Source organism: Numenius arquata, chromosome 3, assembly GCF_964106895.1.
Source record: "Numenius arquata chromosome 3, bNumArq3.hap1.1, whole genome shotgun sequence".
Taxonomy (NCBI): Eukaryota; Metazoa; Chordata; class Aves; order Charadriiformes; family Scolopacidae; genus Numenius; species Numenius arquata.
Genome location: NC_133578.1, coordinates 53944848 through 53961792, shown reverse-complemented (window position 1 = coordinate 53961792; position 16945 = coordinate 53944848). Strand labels below are relative to the sequence as shown.

At 38.8% G+C, this 16945-nt stretch overlaps 1 protein-coding gene across 1 annotated transcript in view; it reads right to left on the bottom strand.

The window, feature by feature from the left end:
* The window catches only part of CPQ (carboxypeptidase Q), a 137104-nt gene that overhangs the window by 85888 nt on the left and 34271 nt on the right, over positions 1–16945 (bottom strand). The window contains exon 3 of the mRNA XM_074145630.1: positions 13709–13916. Coding sequence (XP_074001731.1) covers positions 13709–13916 — 208 coding nt within the window. The remainder of the gene's footprint in view (positions 1–13708; positions 13917–16945) is intronic.

Sequence of the window (16945 nt, the reverse complement as noted above, 5' to 3'; positions counted from 1 at the left end):
GAGAAAGTGAGGTCAAACGAAGCTGCCTTTCTGTGGAACTGAAGGTCAGTGAGAGTCCTTATTTCCCAAGGAATTTAAATCTACAGGATTGGACCAACTTTGACAAGTAACATCTCCTACAACAGCTTTGTCAGAATGTGGCCCACCACACGAGAGGAGTATACCTACTGAGTTTTCATCCTGTGCTGTTAGATACCACAGGCCCATAAAACTGAATAGCAGTAGAGAAGGATCAATACCTTGTATTCAACTAAATCCCATTTAGGAGAGGATACATATCTTCAGTAGAAGATTAAGTACCAGGTCTGCGGATTCTTCAGAATGTCTTTTTGTCCCACCAGAACTCTCCTCTGTCAAGTTCACCTGTTCTTCATGAACTGACCTCATCTAAGCACAAGACCAATACAATCTTGTTCCTATTACTAGAGAAATATGTGGTGAGGAAGAAAGAGTATGTAGATTTGTCTCATCCACATGTTATTGGTGCTTGTAGTCCATGTTGTCTTAACAGTTCACACCACAATTCTCTGAGGTCATTGGAAAGCAGGAAGAGAGAACTGAATTATAGGAGTTTCATCACCACTCATGGGGACTGCTCCAGGAAGGACTTGAAGCATTTTAGCAGAGAGCTCAGGAAGACATGAATGGTGTCTCTGTTTTAACCATTAACATCACAACACAAATGGCTCATCTTCCAGCCTGGACACCGATCATGCCAATTGTAGAAGGTTGAATTCTGGCAGATGAGCCTTTGAGTAGTCCTTCTGTGGTTTGCTTGGGAATGAGAGGTTCGGGACAGAACAGCAGCTGTCACACTGAGTTTCTCTGGAGCTGCTTTAATGTGTAAATACCTGAAGGAGAAACTACTCTCTGAATGAATACTTCTTTTTTCCATTTCCTTTCAACACATAAATCAGAAATGAGGTAACAATACTGGGTAGGAGAGGCAATCCTCTGTAGGTCACCTTGAACTCAGAGAGCAATTACTTCAAATTTGTAATTGAAATAAACATGCCTCACATGGCTAGCACTGCATGGATTACATCAAGTGGTCAACTGAAGAGGAAAAATCTCTTTAGAAACAACCAGCGGCAAACCCCAACCTCCAACCCCAGGACTTGCCCTTGCACAGTCAGTGTGCCCCAGCCCAAACCAGCAACACTTGGGAAGGCACCTTCGCTACGCAGGAAAGCACTCAGCAGGGGAACAGGAGAGCGGGCGCACAAATAAATAAGGTTTACAGAAAAAAAACACAATGGGTATTTCCATTCAGCTCTTCACTCAAAAACATGCTCCTGGCCCACAAAATGACAGCCTGTTCATAGCTGAGCCAAAGAGCCACAGAGGTCACAGGCTCGAGACCTGCACAGCACTTCCTTCCTCTCCCCAGAACTGCAGCCTGCCCACCAGCTGACTCACTGTGTCGGCCACCAAAAAAGGTTTCCTTCATTTGGTACTCTGCAGGCCACGGCGCGAGAATTTGGCTGTAGCACACAGCTAAACAATCCTTCCTGCGCTTAATTTCAAACAAATGGGAGAAGCAGGAAAGACTCTCCACACCACTTCAAAAAGGGACTGCAGTAACCCAGATGGTGGTGATTACGTCTGGGGGAAGGCTGCTGGTGTACAGTGACGGCATGTGAAGGGAAGGGAGACAGACGCGTGGCATCCCCACCGTTGCAAACTTAGCACTGCAGCGCACAAACTTACCACACTGTTGTGTGGGTGTTGTTCCAGTGGTCAAGACTGTACCTCCAGGTCCAAGACTGAAATGGCAGGTCACACTATGGTATCCTGAATTCACGTTTAATTTGGTTTTGTAAAATTTGTGATGGGTAGGTTTCTTACAGAGCATTTTTGTTCACCACAGATAAATATTTTTCTGCCATTTATTATGCATGTGAAAAAGTGACACAGAATTATTTCATTCTTTTGCTCACAGTTTGAGTCAATGTTGCTATCTACCTATGCTACCATTTTCCTTCATTTTTATTATTTTCAAAAAGCATTAAAACAAAGACTATAAATGGCTCTGAAAAAAAAGGCTAGTTACTTTCAGATCCCTTTTGCAAGGTTAAAAGAAGACTGTGATAAGCATTTTAAATTTATCACTTCTTAAAATATTGATCTTATGTAGTGATACATACATCCAACCAATTCCAATTTCACCTGCAGAACAAAATCTTTAAAGATGCATATTTCTTAAACCTGTACCAGAAAATCATTTTATTTTCTTCTAGAGGCAAAGGTTTGATTAAACCTGAGACACTGCAGAGAAAATGAACAGAGCTCTGAAAAAATATGGAAGCTCTTCACAGGACTGTCTAGACAACCTTAGATAAAGTAAGGTTTCTTAATTACTAATTCAGTAGGTCAGCAATTGCACTGCATTATGCTAATTGTTTCACCTGTGGATTGTCACCTGATAGAGTTTATAACTGCAGCTGGTTCACCAAGGAAGAGTGGGACAAAGATGCTGCTTATTCTACACTGCAAGAGATGGAGGCTTTGGGTTACATGCTGTTCCCTTGTCCACTGATGTAGTCACTCCATCACACAAGGTGATGAGGTTGGTGAGGAGGACTTGCCCTTGGTGAAGCCACGCTGGCTGTCTCGAATCACCTCCCTGTCCTCCATGGCCCTTAGCATAGCTTCCAGGAGGATCTGTTCCATGAACTTCCCAGGCACAGAGATGAGACGCACATCAATGCAAAATGCAACTACAGACAAAGAAGATTCTTTCAAACCACTAAAACTGTATTTACAGCAATTTACACAGTTTCAGTGTTACTGGATTTAAACAGCTAAAATTACTGCAAGGTAGCTGCTCTTTCTTCAAGTTCTTAGTGGCTTTCAAAGATCATCTTAATTAAATCCATTAAGTGATTCTCAGTTAATCAGGGAAAGGTTCACTTGTAATTTTCTGGGTTTTTTTTTTTTTTTCCCTTTTAAACATACACAGCCTTTCCCAATTAAGGAAAAGTTTCCCATTAAAAAAAAAAAAACACTGAAATTTCTTTGTGTTTCTAACACAAATTTGAATTCAACAAAACTGAATTTAGCAGCAAGTGATTTAATTTGATAGAGATGCAAATTATGTATTTTCTGATCTCTATATTATTGGCTGGATTTTAAATAGCTAATATTTGTGCTTTGTCATATTGTAGAATCCTATGGCCAAAGGTCACTAAAAGAGCTTTAAACATACTACACAGAAGATTATCTCTTCAGTGCAGAGGCTTTTGAGACAAACTGCAGCAATTGCAGCATGCCGAACAACCAGATGCTCTCTCAGCAGCCTGAGCTTTTTGCACTCATGAAAGATTTTCTAGATGCCTCCACTTGTCTCTGTAGAAACACATTCTTCAAGTGTGACCCTTCAATGCTCCAACTTGTGGATCTGTCTAAAAAATGCTTGCTCACAGGGCAGGACAGCTTTTCCAAGACACAGCTGGGTGTCGTCTCTTTACTTTTATGCCACAATTTGTACCACACCTGCTAAGTCCTAAGTATCTCACAACTGTTTCTCAGCAAATATGGCAAGGACCCTGTATGAGCCACAAGGCCAGGGCACATTGTACTTTCGACTCCTGCTTCCTAAAGAAAAGCAAACCACGTTTTGTCCTGATGACTATTGATGATTCCTATGAATTTGCCAAGATTATTCTGAATCTTTGTTCTCTCCTCCAGAGTATTTAGTTCTTTATCTTTGTGACCTTGGCAACACTTGCAATAACATTCTTCGTTCCCTCACCGTGCTCCAGTCACCAGCAGATTCAGAAGGTCACAGTGAAGTGTGACTGTGAACATCCCCTGAGTTGTTCTTAATTCACAGAAAAACCTGTTACAGATAAATGAAAATGGAAAGAATCTGAGTGTTAGCCATTGCTGACTGTGCAACAAATAATCTCAAGCATTCTGAGAGGCTTGCTGGGTATTTTGGAGGGACAGGGAGGGCTGTTACATTGATCTCTAGCAGGAAATTGTGTGTGTAACAAAGTCCACAGATAAAAAAATAAAGAGCTTATATATTTTCATATAATCTAGAATATTATTCTTACCATTTTTTAAATTTAACTGATCTATCAAAGTCAGCTTATTTATATTCTTTAAACTTAGCTGTAACTCTTTCCTGAAAGTCAGCATTTAAATGTGTCTAGGCAATTTTAAATTAAACTACCAAATTAATCAATGAAAAAGTAAATGTACCAGACTTAGTGGGTAAGGGTGCAATCCAATTATTTTGTCAAACTTATTTGAAGGTTGGAAACTCTAATGAATGAGAAAAAAAATCGTCAGACTTGGGCTTGCTATAAATAGGCTTATTAACTATAGCCTATTTATATGCACAGTAGAACAGCTGCAGTCTTCCAGAAAGACTTGCAGAACAACTTGCAGAACATGTTAAGAGACAGTCAAAGTATCACCTGAACATTAATTCCAGCTAAGTGAACAGATCCCTGGAGCACTTTAGCATATAAACCGAGGTCAGTGGGCTTCAGGCAGAAGTGGAGAACATAAATCCAAGACAACCCTGACTTCAGGTTTACAATGCCAAGAAACAAAATCATACAAGCAGAACAGACCGCAAGCTGTAGTATCTACTTTCAAGATAAGACAGAGAGGAACATACTTGTCAACAGTTCAAGATCTTGTTTTTCCTTTCCTTCACAAAGAATAATGTGATCTCAGGTCCTCTTCCTGATTGTTTGAAAGGGGAAAGAAGAGGAAGGAGGACATCGTGTTTTGGAGCTCAGTAATCACTCTCCTGGCAAGAAGCTGGATGACAGGCATTTCCCATTTGGAATGGTAGATATGTTCTACTCTGCCGAGCAGCACGCCACAGACGAAGGTGTCCTAAAACTATCATATATATATATAGATATATATAGCTTACAGCAACAAATTCCATCAGAGTGAAGGAATATTGTTTCATGAAATACCCTTTCCCATAAGCAGCACATTAAATTTGGCACACGGAGAGGATGAGAAAAATCTTTGTCCAGTTGACATCACTGAAAGCACAATCATCATTAGATCAGGCACACCATTGAAAAATAAAGCCCAGAATTTTAAGTGATGCAGAATTACCGAGACAGCATTAGTATTCTTCCCTGCTGAGCTGAAATATTTAAAACACAAGGAAAATCCTACTTCTATTTGCTTATATGCATTCTAGGACAAAATACCAATTTGGTGCAATTTCTAAAGCAGTATGCTTTACAGACTATTTCATCGTACATCATTATATTATTCCATTCTCCACCCTATATATGATAATGTATGTATGATTAGATGAAATGGGACATAGGGATTTTTTCCTGAGTAATTTATAACAGGACACTGTACACTGTTCTTGAGACTAATATTTCACAGTGATGGTTGTAAATTCGAACACTGTGATAGAAATCAGATGTCAAGGGACTATGTAACTACCAGAAGAACACACATTTTAGTTTATTTTTGTCCAAATTTGTAAACCAGTCTATGAAATAAACAACAGAATATGACCTACTGGGAAAAACAAATGCAGACTGAGAGGAACATACTTTTCAGCATGTATAAAGAAGCAAACCTACAGAACCTGTGGTACAAAGTACATTTTCTGTTAAAGACACTGTAACATGCCCTTTTTTTCCTTTGCAACCTCAGTAAAGAAGTAAACAGAAGTAAACAAAGAAGTAAACAAAGTAGTAAACAAAGTAGTAAACAAAGAAGTAAACACAAAATCCAGTTTACTTTTCTAACAAGTACTATTGAAAAAAGTCAACCATATAAATCAGGAGTTTGTCCAAAATTTCCATTTACCTGCTACAATGAATTATAATTGTATTTGTAAACAATGGAATTCTAGATAAATTACATATTACATCATGATATATTGTTGGTATAAGTACTGATAATACTTGAGAAACTCTATAAACAAAACTCATTCTTTGATTTAATTAAGATTTATGCCTGCCAGCCTCAACAAGATCTTTAGCATTTTATTAACAATTATTTTGGACAAATTTTACTGGTATAATGTGCCTTACAGTGTATTTTGCTTTGCAAAACCATAAAAAATACTTTTGCATCATTGTGACTACATTTACAATAAAGCTACAGTGGCAAAGTGCAAGGCCTTTCAGGTCTCAGAAGCCTATGGGACTCCTTCTAGGCCAATGAAACTGTATAAAAAACTATCTAACAATGGTATAAAAAAAAACAAGAAGAAATTGGTATCAGCATTTTGAAGCTCGTACTAACAAAGCAAACCAAAGTCTTGAGACTAATTCTCTCATGCCAACTGTGGTCAGCTTATTGTTTTCATTGTCTCTCCCCACTCCTCGTTCTCACAAAGCAGCAACGTGATGGGTGAAACTCTAACAAGTCTACCTACCACTCTGCAGCCGGTTCAGTGTTTCCCAAAAATACTGTCTCTCTGCCCACTAAGACTATGAACTCTGCTAGATACTCTGCTACATCCTTGATTAACCATCTCTCTCAGATGCTGCAACAACACATTTCTTAGCGTAACACCTCTACCGTCAGTATTTCAGTCCACCTGTCCACCATCTAAACTTTCACTGTTGGGTCTTCCTCCACATTGGTCCCATTTGTGAGAACCTCTGAATCTGTCAAACAGCCTTCTAGATCCAACCTGTACACTCTTAGACATGTAGTTTAGTTTTCCATTAGACTTACATGGAAAAGATGTATTGATGTATTTTTATAGCACTGTACTCATCTTCTGGACAGCAGACTCACTAGGACGAGAACTATCTCGGCTCTCCTTCTGCTGTGCAAGGTCAAGCACACAGTCCACGCCTCACAAACACAAACATACTACTACAGCTATTTGACTACTTCTGTAGTGAATAGTTGTTTTGAAACTAACCCTTGACACTTGGCACTAGCATTTCTGGCACCTACTTAATCATAATGAAAACTATGATACAGTTTCTTTCCTTCTTCCTCCTCAATATTGTGGTTTCTTACTTCATGCCTCAGGCAAGTACCACATCTGCCAAACCCAGGACTACTCCTTAGATATTCTTGTGTACTAGAATGAGAGAAGGATCCAGTGTAATTTTAGAAGATAACTTCTTCAATGTGGAGGAAAAAAAGCTTTCACAACCATTCTGTAAACCCTATGTGTATTTGTAAATTATTACTGAAAAAAAAAATCCCACAGTAATTCTTTAAACGGCTGTGTGGGAGTAGAGACAAAGGAATGGGTGGGAATAAAAAAATATTACACTGTATCTGCTTATACTCACATCATCAAAAGGACTACAAAACCGTGCGCTCAGATACATTTGCTGACCAATAAAACAAGCGCCATTAAGTGTTTCTTTTTAACTTCTAGTTTCACAATTGAGTTGGTTGCAGTTTAAGAAGCAGAGAAGTTAAAATCCAACCAAATGCTCCAAAGAGTAGTGCACAGAGCAAAGGTCTAGCATGTAGCTTTGGGCTGATACCAGACTGGACGCAAACAGAAAAAGAGGCTGGGTTAGGCAGCCAGCTGATGTGTATATGGTGATACCTATGCCCGAGCTCAGGCGACAGGCAGAAAGCACACGTGTCTTAAGCTTACATCAAGAGAATCCAAATGGAACATGTATAGCAGGTTGACAGCAGCATTCTGTTCCTCCAAACTCCACTTGACTCTAGTGACGAAGGCCACCTAGATGTCCTGATCCCTTGTCACCGTCGCGCTGGTGCTGCAGTAACCTAGGATATCACCAGTTGCGTGCCAGCGAGTTGAGTTAGCACACTCTAAGAAGGTCCTGCTCCCTCTGGAAACCATGTGTCAATGGTAAATAAAGCTAATACATTTCTTTTATATTGCAATAGCTCATATGCACTGACACCTACTGTGCCTCATCTGGCAAGAGGAGGACCCTTTCAAGGAATTGCTGGCTTGCCCACACCCAGTGGAGCACAACCACCCTTGGCTCTGCTCTGGCACCACCAAGCTGAGAAACACACCAACTTCAGGTGTCTCCAAGATCAGCAGAGCCTGCTACCACCCTGGCCCTCTCCCCAATTCTCATCTGCCTATTTATAGATCTGGTCTAGTCAGTTTGAAAATATCTGAACATTATAAAGGTCGCATCACAGTGGTGAACCTGACCTGATGCCTTCCAGCAAAATCATTTTTAAGAATATCTATGTTGTTCTGAGTCCTTCTTCCATGTATACACATTCTGTTGTTCCACCAATATTTCAGACACATACTCTAAGTACTACAATGCTTTTTAACTGTTTCCCCTTAATGACATCAACCACATATGTACAAATGACTTTTAAGATGTATTTGTTGCATACACAGATACTGAGGTTTCCAAAAAAATGCCTACTTTAGGGTGCATCAGTCATTCTGAGTCAGAAGGCAAACTATTACCAAGTTGTCCCCAGCAGAAATAAATGCTTTCAATGAGCTCTTAGGTTTTAAATGGGCAGTTCAAGTTTTAGAAGATTTGCCAAGCTCTACACCACAAAATTTAGCATGCACTTTAGTCCTAAAACTTGGTAGGTCTTCCAGGAGTTAAAAAAAAAAAATTAAAATGGTCAAGTTACAAAGAAAAATTGTCCTCCGTATCAGTTCCATGTTAATTTGACTGTTTTCATCATGACAATACCTCTGTTTAAGAACAAACGATGGCAATACTGCCACTCCCACAGGGCACACTATAAAAAACAACCCCCCCAATTAATAGTACAAAGTCATGTAACTGATAAAACAAACACACACAGAGAGGGTACTACTTCTTTCTGCAATTATTGATACAAAACCTTCAAAGAAAATACATTTCCTAACAATGCCAGTGTTCTTTCTCTTGTTTCATTTTCACCATTTCTCCTCTTCTTCTTTCCCATCAGTTTGCTATCCCAAAGTAATGGGCTGGCACTCTCAAAACCCAGTCTCCATCATTATCTCTTAAATTCTTTTAAATTCTCTTAAATTTTAGGAGCAAGAGGCATCAGCTTACAGACACAGAAGAGAGGCTCACAGAAGTACATTTACAATCCTTCAACATTTTGGAATGAATAGCAAAACAATCCACATGGAGAAAATGTGATAATGGAGGCATAACGTGATGGCACCAGGCTCTTAAAACATTTCTACTCAAAGCTCTATTGTATGCATGATTTAGCTTGAGCATAGGGATATCTGGAAGCCACATCAAAGGGCTAATGGATAGACATTTTGTTAACATATGTAGAACTGATGCCAGACCATAAAACAACATTGTACTGAGTATTACACATCTTCAGAGAAATCTTTTTTTTTTTTTTTTCCTGGGGTTGGGGTTTTTTCTTTGGTCTACAAATTATTTGTTCCCTTATGTGCATGAATGCCTAACAGGCTCAGAAGCCTGGACAATTTTAATGTTCTCTTGTTCCCTGGAGCTTTGCCCAGTATCACAAATTCCGAAAGAGGGCTGATTTTTGAAATAGGGAAAGGAAAAAGAGTGAAAAAATAAATAAGCTGCTATTTCCTTTGTAGAACAGGTTCTGTAACATCAGTCACAGATTGGTAAAGAACTTCACAATCTATTACCTTAGCATCTCTGTTTCTCAGGTCATTCCAAGGACTGCTACTTTCAAAGTGCTGTCCAAACTTGGCTCAGAGCTACAGCACATTCTTCAATGGTCTTTTATGCCTGTTGTGTTCAAAACAGAGTCACTTTTCAAATGGTACATTTTGTAGATATGGCACTCCATAAAAACAGGAGGCAAAAAAAGCTGTATAGAGTGAATTCCTGGAACAGCTCTTCAGGATTCCAAAAAAGCCACTTATGAACTCCTCTGTTTCTGCGCTACAGTATTTATGCTAGATCATAGAATAATGAACAACCATTAAATTTATGTACTTTGTAGGGTACTTAGGAAACAGTTTTCCCATCACTTCGTAACTGTGAGATAAGTAAAACAGCCCTGCACACCAAGAAATACACAGTACGGAAAGACGCTGAAAGTCAGGATTATAGAAGAGTTATATCTTTATCCACTTGGATACCTTTTCAGTTAATCAAGTATTTTTTGGTCCCGTGTTTGGCACATTAGGTACATTGAAGCCAGACTAACAAGAAACAGCCGCTATTTATAGCATTTCCCCAGAGATGGGCACGGTTGCTTCTGCACTTTAAGTCACATCTGTATTAAAATGAGAAGACAAACATGTTTTACTGCCAGCTCTGCCTGAATTTCAAATGAAAACCACATTAGTTAACTTGTGAATTTCTCAGGCAGTCAGTCTCCAGTGTCAACTTACATAGTTTAAACAAAACATCTCACCAATACACAATACAATAGAAAAGGATGCTAACAGCATGGTCCCAGGTTCAACAGCGTGCTTCAAAAACTCCTTCTCCAAGCTAAAAGTCAGGAACGGAATGCAAATGTCTCTAGCCTGCAATAGCCTGGACCTCAGCAGGTTCTCTTACCATACCTTTCTTATTTCACAAACTCTTTGGCTCAACTGTCAGCAGTTACAGACTTAAATATGTTAAGTCCCACAACCCACAGGTTCTCCACTCTCGCTGCTGTCCTGAGCACCATGAGAATGGGATCCCAAGCTCAGAAAGACTGCCAGGACATCAAGTCATAGCATGTTTGGGCCCTCTGCTTCCAATCTGTTTATATGAAGAAAAGCTTCATCTTGAACTCATTATCTTATAGGCATAGGCTTGCCTCCTTTGGGTACCTACAGGTATTCAGGCCTCAGCCAGCACTAAACAAGGACCTCAGGACTGACAGTGAGGACGGTGGATGTCTCTGCTCAACATGCATGGTCATGCCCGCCCTGACATTAGCAAGCATCCTGTCTGGGAAGAGCAGCCCTTCCCTAACTTAGAAGGAATAACACAAAGATAAACAGAACAGAGACATTGGTGAGACACTGAACTTTACTGACAGCATGACAAAATCCATTTCCTTTTTCTGTTCGGATGCTTTCTACACCACCTGAAAACTTGGCAGTGCAAAGTTGCAACTTGCCATAGGTTTCAAAGTACATTTTTCATAGTCGGAGCAATTGATGCTAAAGCATTTGCTGACTGCTACTGGCTGGCCAAACAGAAAGGATAAAGCAGAACAGAAAACTTGAAGAATCAGTGGGTTAACTTTCCAAAAGCCACCTGCGTGCCTTGGGTGCAGAGCTGCCTCAAAAAGCAACAGGACATCTGCACCCGTGTCACATCATCGCTTCTGAAAATGAATGCATCCCCGAGAGCTTGATGCTTCACAAAGCAGTAATTACATTTCTTTTACTGCTTTACATTACTCAGAAACATAAATGCGTTGAAGCTAAGCAGAGGTGACTAAACAAAGGTTTGCAAGTTTGACAATTCTGAGTATCAATTTTGATGGTGTCAAACGTTTCTTGCAAGAGAAAAACAAAGCATGTATTAAGAGACTTTAAAAAAAACTAAGTCTAAAATACAGCAGACTGTTAGGAAATTGTCAGAAGCATTTCAACCACTTTTTCTTCTGTTTCCCTTTACATTTTTCTAGTTTTACTTTTTTCCCCCCTCCATTGTTATAAAGAATCCACACAAAACACTTGGAAAAATGACTGAAAAAGGAGGACCTGAACTGGACACGCTACAAGAGCGCTCAAATAAAGCAAAAAAAAAAAAAAAGGTAAGACAAAACAATAAATTGTTTTCTCCTTTAAAGGATTTTAATAATGATATTCAACAATGCTTGTAACAAAATTTTCAGACAAATATTATCTCAGTTCTTGGTGATTATTTTTAATAAACATGCTAAAATCTCACAGGAGGAATTAATGAATTATTTATAAATCAAGTAGCGTATCAAATTCTGGTCAATATACAGATGAACACAAACATGCCTAACATGCAGTTACATCTAGAACTCCATCAGTTCTCACCAGACTTCAGTATCCTACAGTGACCCTCATTTTCAATTAAATTTCAGTTTTTTAAGTTATAATTTGCCGCAATACCTGTGACTAGTTATGTTTCACAGGATTCAGCCTAATTACAAACTGTTTTGCTTTAGACCTTTGTGAGAGCGATACCACCCGCTGCCGATTTCTCACCCAGAGTTCAGAGATCCAGATTTGCTTTTGTTTCAATTCAAAACTTACATTAAAATTCTGGCGCATGGAAGTGGTACCTTTCTATTCCCCTGGATTTGTACTGCATTTTGAAACACTTTGGCATAAAAGGCATTGTAAGAGTTTGGGTCTGCAACGTATTTTATTGCCTAAATAGCTAGATGGTTCCCATTTTTACCAGAGTAACGCAGCGTGGTGAAGCACCCATTAAGGCTCCAAGAGGAACTAACGACTAAAAAACCTAAACATTCACTTGTTTTATTTTTCTGTTTCTTGGTTACATTTTGAAAGTGTGTCCACTACCACTCCCATTAACATCAGCAGGGGGTTTGTAAATAAGTCTTTACCCAGTGTTTCAAAAAACTGAGCTTCTCAGTGGAAGAAGTGGAGAGATCCCAATCCATTTCATTACTTAAAGAAACAGAGCAGGACAGCAAAGAGAAAATCAAGTACAGGCAAGCACCTTTACACAGCTTTGAAGGATACATTTGGACACTTCATAACCTGAATTGAAATGTGGAATTTTGAAATACACCAAACGTAATTCAGGAAAGACAGCCCACTAGCTGGTTAGAAATTCACGTGACATAAAATTAAATTAACTGTACCCTAATTTAGAAATTGGGGCATTGTCTTTAACTTGGTAAATATGTGTTTCATGAAGCTAGACTCATAAGTGATGGTATGTAAACCAGTCAACTAGGAGGGTAGTTACTTTTTCCCTTCCCAGTGATAAGCTGCTGAAACCGTACAGTCATGCTGACACTGAGGGTTTCTAGACATCACAAGCCAGAGCTACAGAACTACCATCTCAGAAAATCTTTTAAGAGCTGTGCTTAGTTTAAAGGACAGAGACAGTCATTCTTATTTTTCATTGAAGTTAGAGAATGACAGTGTTTAAATAAGAATCGTGGCTCAGTAGATGAACTCTAGCAGCAATTTCTAGTGCTGCTGTAATTGAGGTTTCACCAGCATTTTCACAATAAACTATACTGCCAGAAAAATCATTCCATGTTGTTAGCTGACAAAGACCTCGTACCAGGTCCAAATCCTTCAGCACCACAAATTCAGGTTGTATGACTTTTAGCTAAGAAGTTGGAAGAAAAGAGAAAGCAAGAAGTCTTAAAATGGAAACCAACAATTAAGGATTAACTAGTGTTCAAACAGAATTCGCAGATAGTTTTTAGCGCAGATGATTTATTCTTCCAAACTAACACACGTTCAATTCCTGCTAAACGCAGCAATGATTTGCACACGAAAAACCATCTTCAAAAAAGTAAAACTGACATCCTGCATTCACTTTTACATTTGAGGAAAAACACAAACAATTTTATTTCCAGAGAGCAGAATTTGCCTGATCAAGAAACCACCTGAAGATTATTAACAGAACAATAAGCAAACCTCAAGTAGAAATCGTTACAGCAACCTTAACTTACTACTTGTTATTTAAAGCGCACCAGAACTGAGTCTGGAGGTCTCAAATCTGGCACCTGAAAAAGACTGAAAAGCTGACATGTCTGAAATGTAGAAGAGTAGGTGAAAAAGTGTTACTTGTTTGAGGGATTTCTTCGGTTTTGGTTTTTCATATTTTTAAAGAACAAAATAAATTTCTTTTTGTATATTCTCACTCACCTGCTCTGGGTACTTGCTTCCAACTATCTCTGCCACGGTGTTAAAGGAAGGAGAGTCTGGATAGGTTTTAGCCCCCATCTTCAGGTGCACAACGATCTTAGTTCCCCGTAAAGACATCCGTGACATCATTTCAGCATCTTCCACAGAGATGCAAGCAGTGGGAATCCGGGGCACATCAGGGCGGTAATCCTGCCACCCAGTATGTGGGCTGTGAAAAGAAAAATAAAACCACAATGTCAACAACTTAGTTCCATAAGTTATCATCATTATTGTAGAATTATCAAAAAGAATACTTCCACTACCCTCCCCAGCAGACTCTCAAAAAAGATATATTTACTATTTTTAAATAAACCTTCCAATAAAATACATCACGTGTTTTTATACTAGTCAGAGTATCTGGCTGTTACCATTCTATATATCTGGAAAGCTATTCTGTGTCAGCTCTATTTATGTCACTGACATGCTTTAACATTACAGTACTAAATGCTCTGATACCACACTTCCTTTGCTGCTTCATCACGAAAAAAAGCAATGAAAAGGCGGTAAGTAAACAGTTCAAGAGAAGTGGATTTTTTTCCCGGTGGCAAGTAATGAAATCAAAATTCATTAATTCAACCATTTCAGCATCAGACTGGAGATTTATTTTGAAGAGCACTAATAAAGAGAACTGGAAAAAAAAAAATCCAACAATTAAGTTTACACAAATTACGCCAAGAAGAAAAATATGTACCACTAGACGTAAGGCTGCAGTGTCTTCCATTAAGGAACAGATATTCCTTGTGGAAATAAAAAAAAAAGGAGGGGGGAAAAACCCCCCCAAAAAACCCCAAAATAATCACAAAATTCCTCTGACATTCACAGTGCGATATAGAGTTACTTCTTCTTTTCTCTCAGAAAACTGCAGTTTCATGACTATTTAAAGCAATTATTTCCCTTCCAGAGGCTCCTTCTACCGCCGCTGTGTGCAGAGCTAACTGGAGTGGAGTGATTCCACATCTGACATCAGAGGATCGCTAAAAGGTAATGGACAAGTTCCTTAGTAACTTCCTTCAGTGCTTTTTCACATTTGGCCATTATTTACATATTTCTCATTTTCTGGTGCTTCTGTTGAGATCTTTGGATCTGACTTGCAGAAGTACTCAGCATTACAGCTGCAGTTGAAGTCAATGTTTTTAAAGTGAAGTTGCATATAAAGCCAGATACAGCGGAAATTCACAAATACTTCTGATACTAAGTAATTCATTGCCTTAATTTCCCACTTGTAAAATGGGAATAAAAATATTCTTTGTTTCAAGAGGACAGACTCAATGAAAACCCACCTGGATGTGTTCCTGTCCAACCTGCTCTGGGTGAACCTCCTTTGGTGGGGGGGTTGGACTAGATGATTTCCAAAGGTCCCTTTCAACCCCTACCATTCTGCGATTCTGTGAAGACTTGAGAACTATTCTGATACCGTGATAATGATTGGAAATCGATTGGTATACAATCACATATCCTAAATCCTAAAATAAGCTTAGAACTGTGCATTGAAATATTAGGGTAAAACTCTGAATAAGCAGCTTTCCAGTACAGGCCATCTTCTGCAGTAAATCTGCAAGATTAAATAATACATCTGCAATCTTTTATTTCTGGTCTACTTTGTAATTCCCACGTTTCAATCGCTACTCCAGAGGTGTTTTCAAAATACATAAAATATTCAGTCATCTAGAGGCTTCTTCAATATTCTTACGAATTTGTTATTTGTCTATTTGCCTCAGTTACTCGGTTATTTTTCAGCGAAATGCTAGTGAATTCAGTTTCTGAAGGAAATCTCTAAAGCTAAATCATATCTTTAACTATGTTACTCTCTAAAGCTAAACTGTGTCTTTACCTACATGTTACCCTGTGAAGAACGGCTAGAGTTTGAAGCTTTCTAACCAGACTACAGACATTCTTCACATCAGCTGTTACAAATTTTAATACTATTTATCCATATGTTAATAATAGAATTGTAGAAAATGTGAGGTTGGCAGGGACCTCTGGAAGTTGTCTGGTCCAACCCGGCTCCTTAACCAGGTCTACCCATAGCTGGTTTTGCTCAGAACCATGAACGAGGTGAAAATCTTCACCTATGAGCCTACTTACAGTAGCAGACACATATTTTTATATATTTAAACAATTATTTTTTAAAAATTTTGGTGGATTTTTAATTATTCTAAACTGGAAAAAACCCCACGTAATTCCTGGAGGAGATGTGGTGAGAAGAAAGGGAGAAATCCACTTTGTAAGGGTATAGATTAGGTAAAATGGGAGAGATTGCTCGGTTCTATTTGTTTAGACAAATAAATCCTTCTCAACAATAACAAGTCATATTGTAATCAATAACATAACCCACAGAGTGGATATGTATGAACATTTATTTGAAAAGAAAATACTAAAAATCAGTTACAGAGGTCTACAGGAGCTGCTTCAGAGTGTAGACAGATCTGTTTATTAGGTGGCAACAGTTTAGGAAATTATTGCTCCCAGTTGTTTACGGCTGAACCTCATACAAACACAGGAGCCCCTTCTCCTCATCAGCTTTGCAGGTCGGGTGACCCACAGCTCACCTTTGAAATAACACAGTTACCCAGGTACTCAGAATCTCTTGTGCCACATAATCCTCCCAGAGTGGGATAAACTCATGTAGACTTGTAAGTTCATATCTTACATATTTTTTCTTTCCCTTTGTCCCTGTAAAAAAAAAAAAAAAAAAAAAGAGGCTCCCACCCCCACTTTTAAACTGCAACAATTTGCTGTATATGTTTAATATTTCTTTGAGTGTTTGGGGATATATCCAGCATGCTAACCAGGAGACTTTCCAAAATTCATAAAATAAACAACACACTTGGGGGGGGGAAGAAATGACAATTTCCTGTATTAATGTTCAGAAAAAACCCACATTCAACAACTGAGCAGAAACAAACAGTTTGTGCTCATTTTAAATTAATCCATTCACCTGTATCTTCTGGCAAGATTATGTCTTAGTACTAACATGTCGTGTACGCTGAACTGCAGTAATTCAAGTTTTATCACCACCTGTATTGATTTCACTCTTCTTGTTATTTCCCAGATGTTCAACAAAAGAAACCCCTAAAACTGTGTTTGTTTCTCCAATATAAGTAGCAAATACATTTCTTTCAGACGCTCAATCCCGACGCTCCACCACAACTGTGAATAAAGCTTCTGAGAACCCGCTGAGACGCATGCACGCGTGTT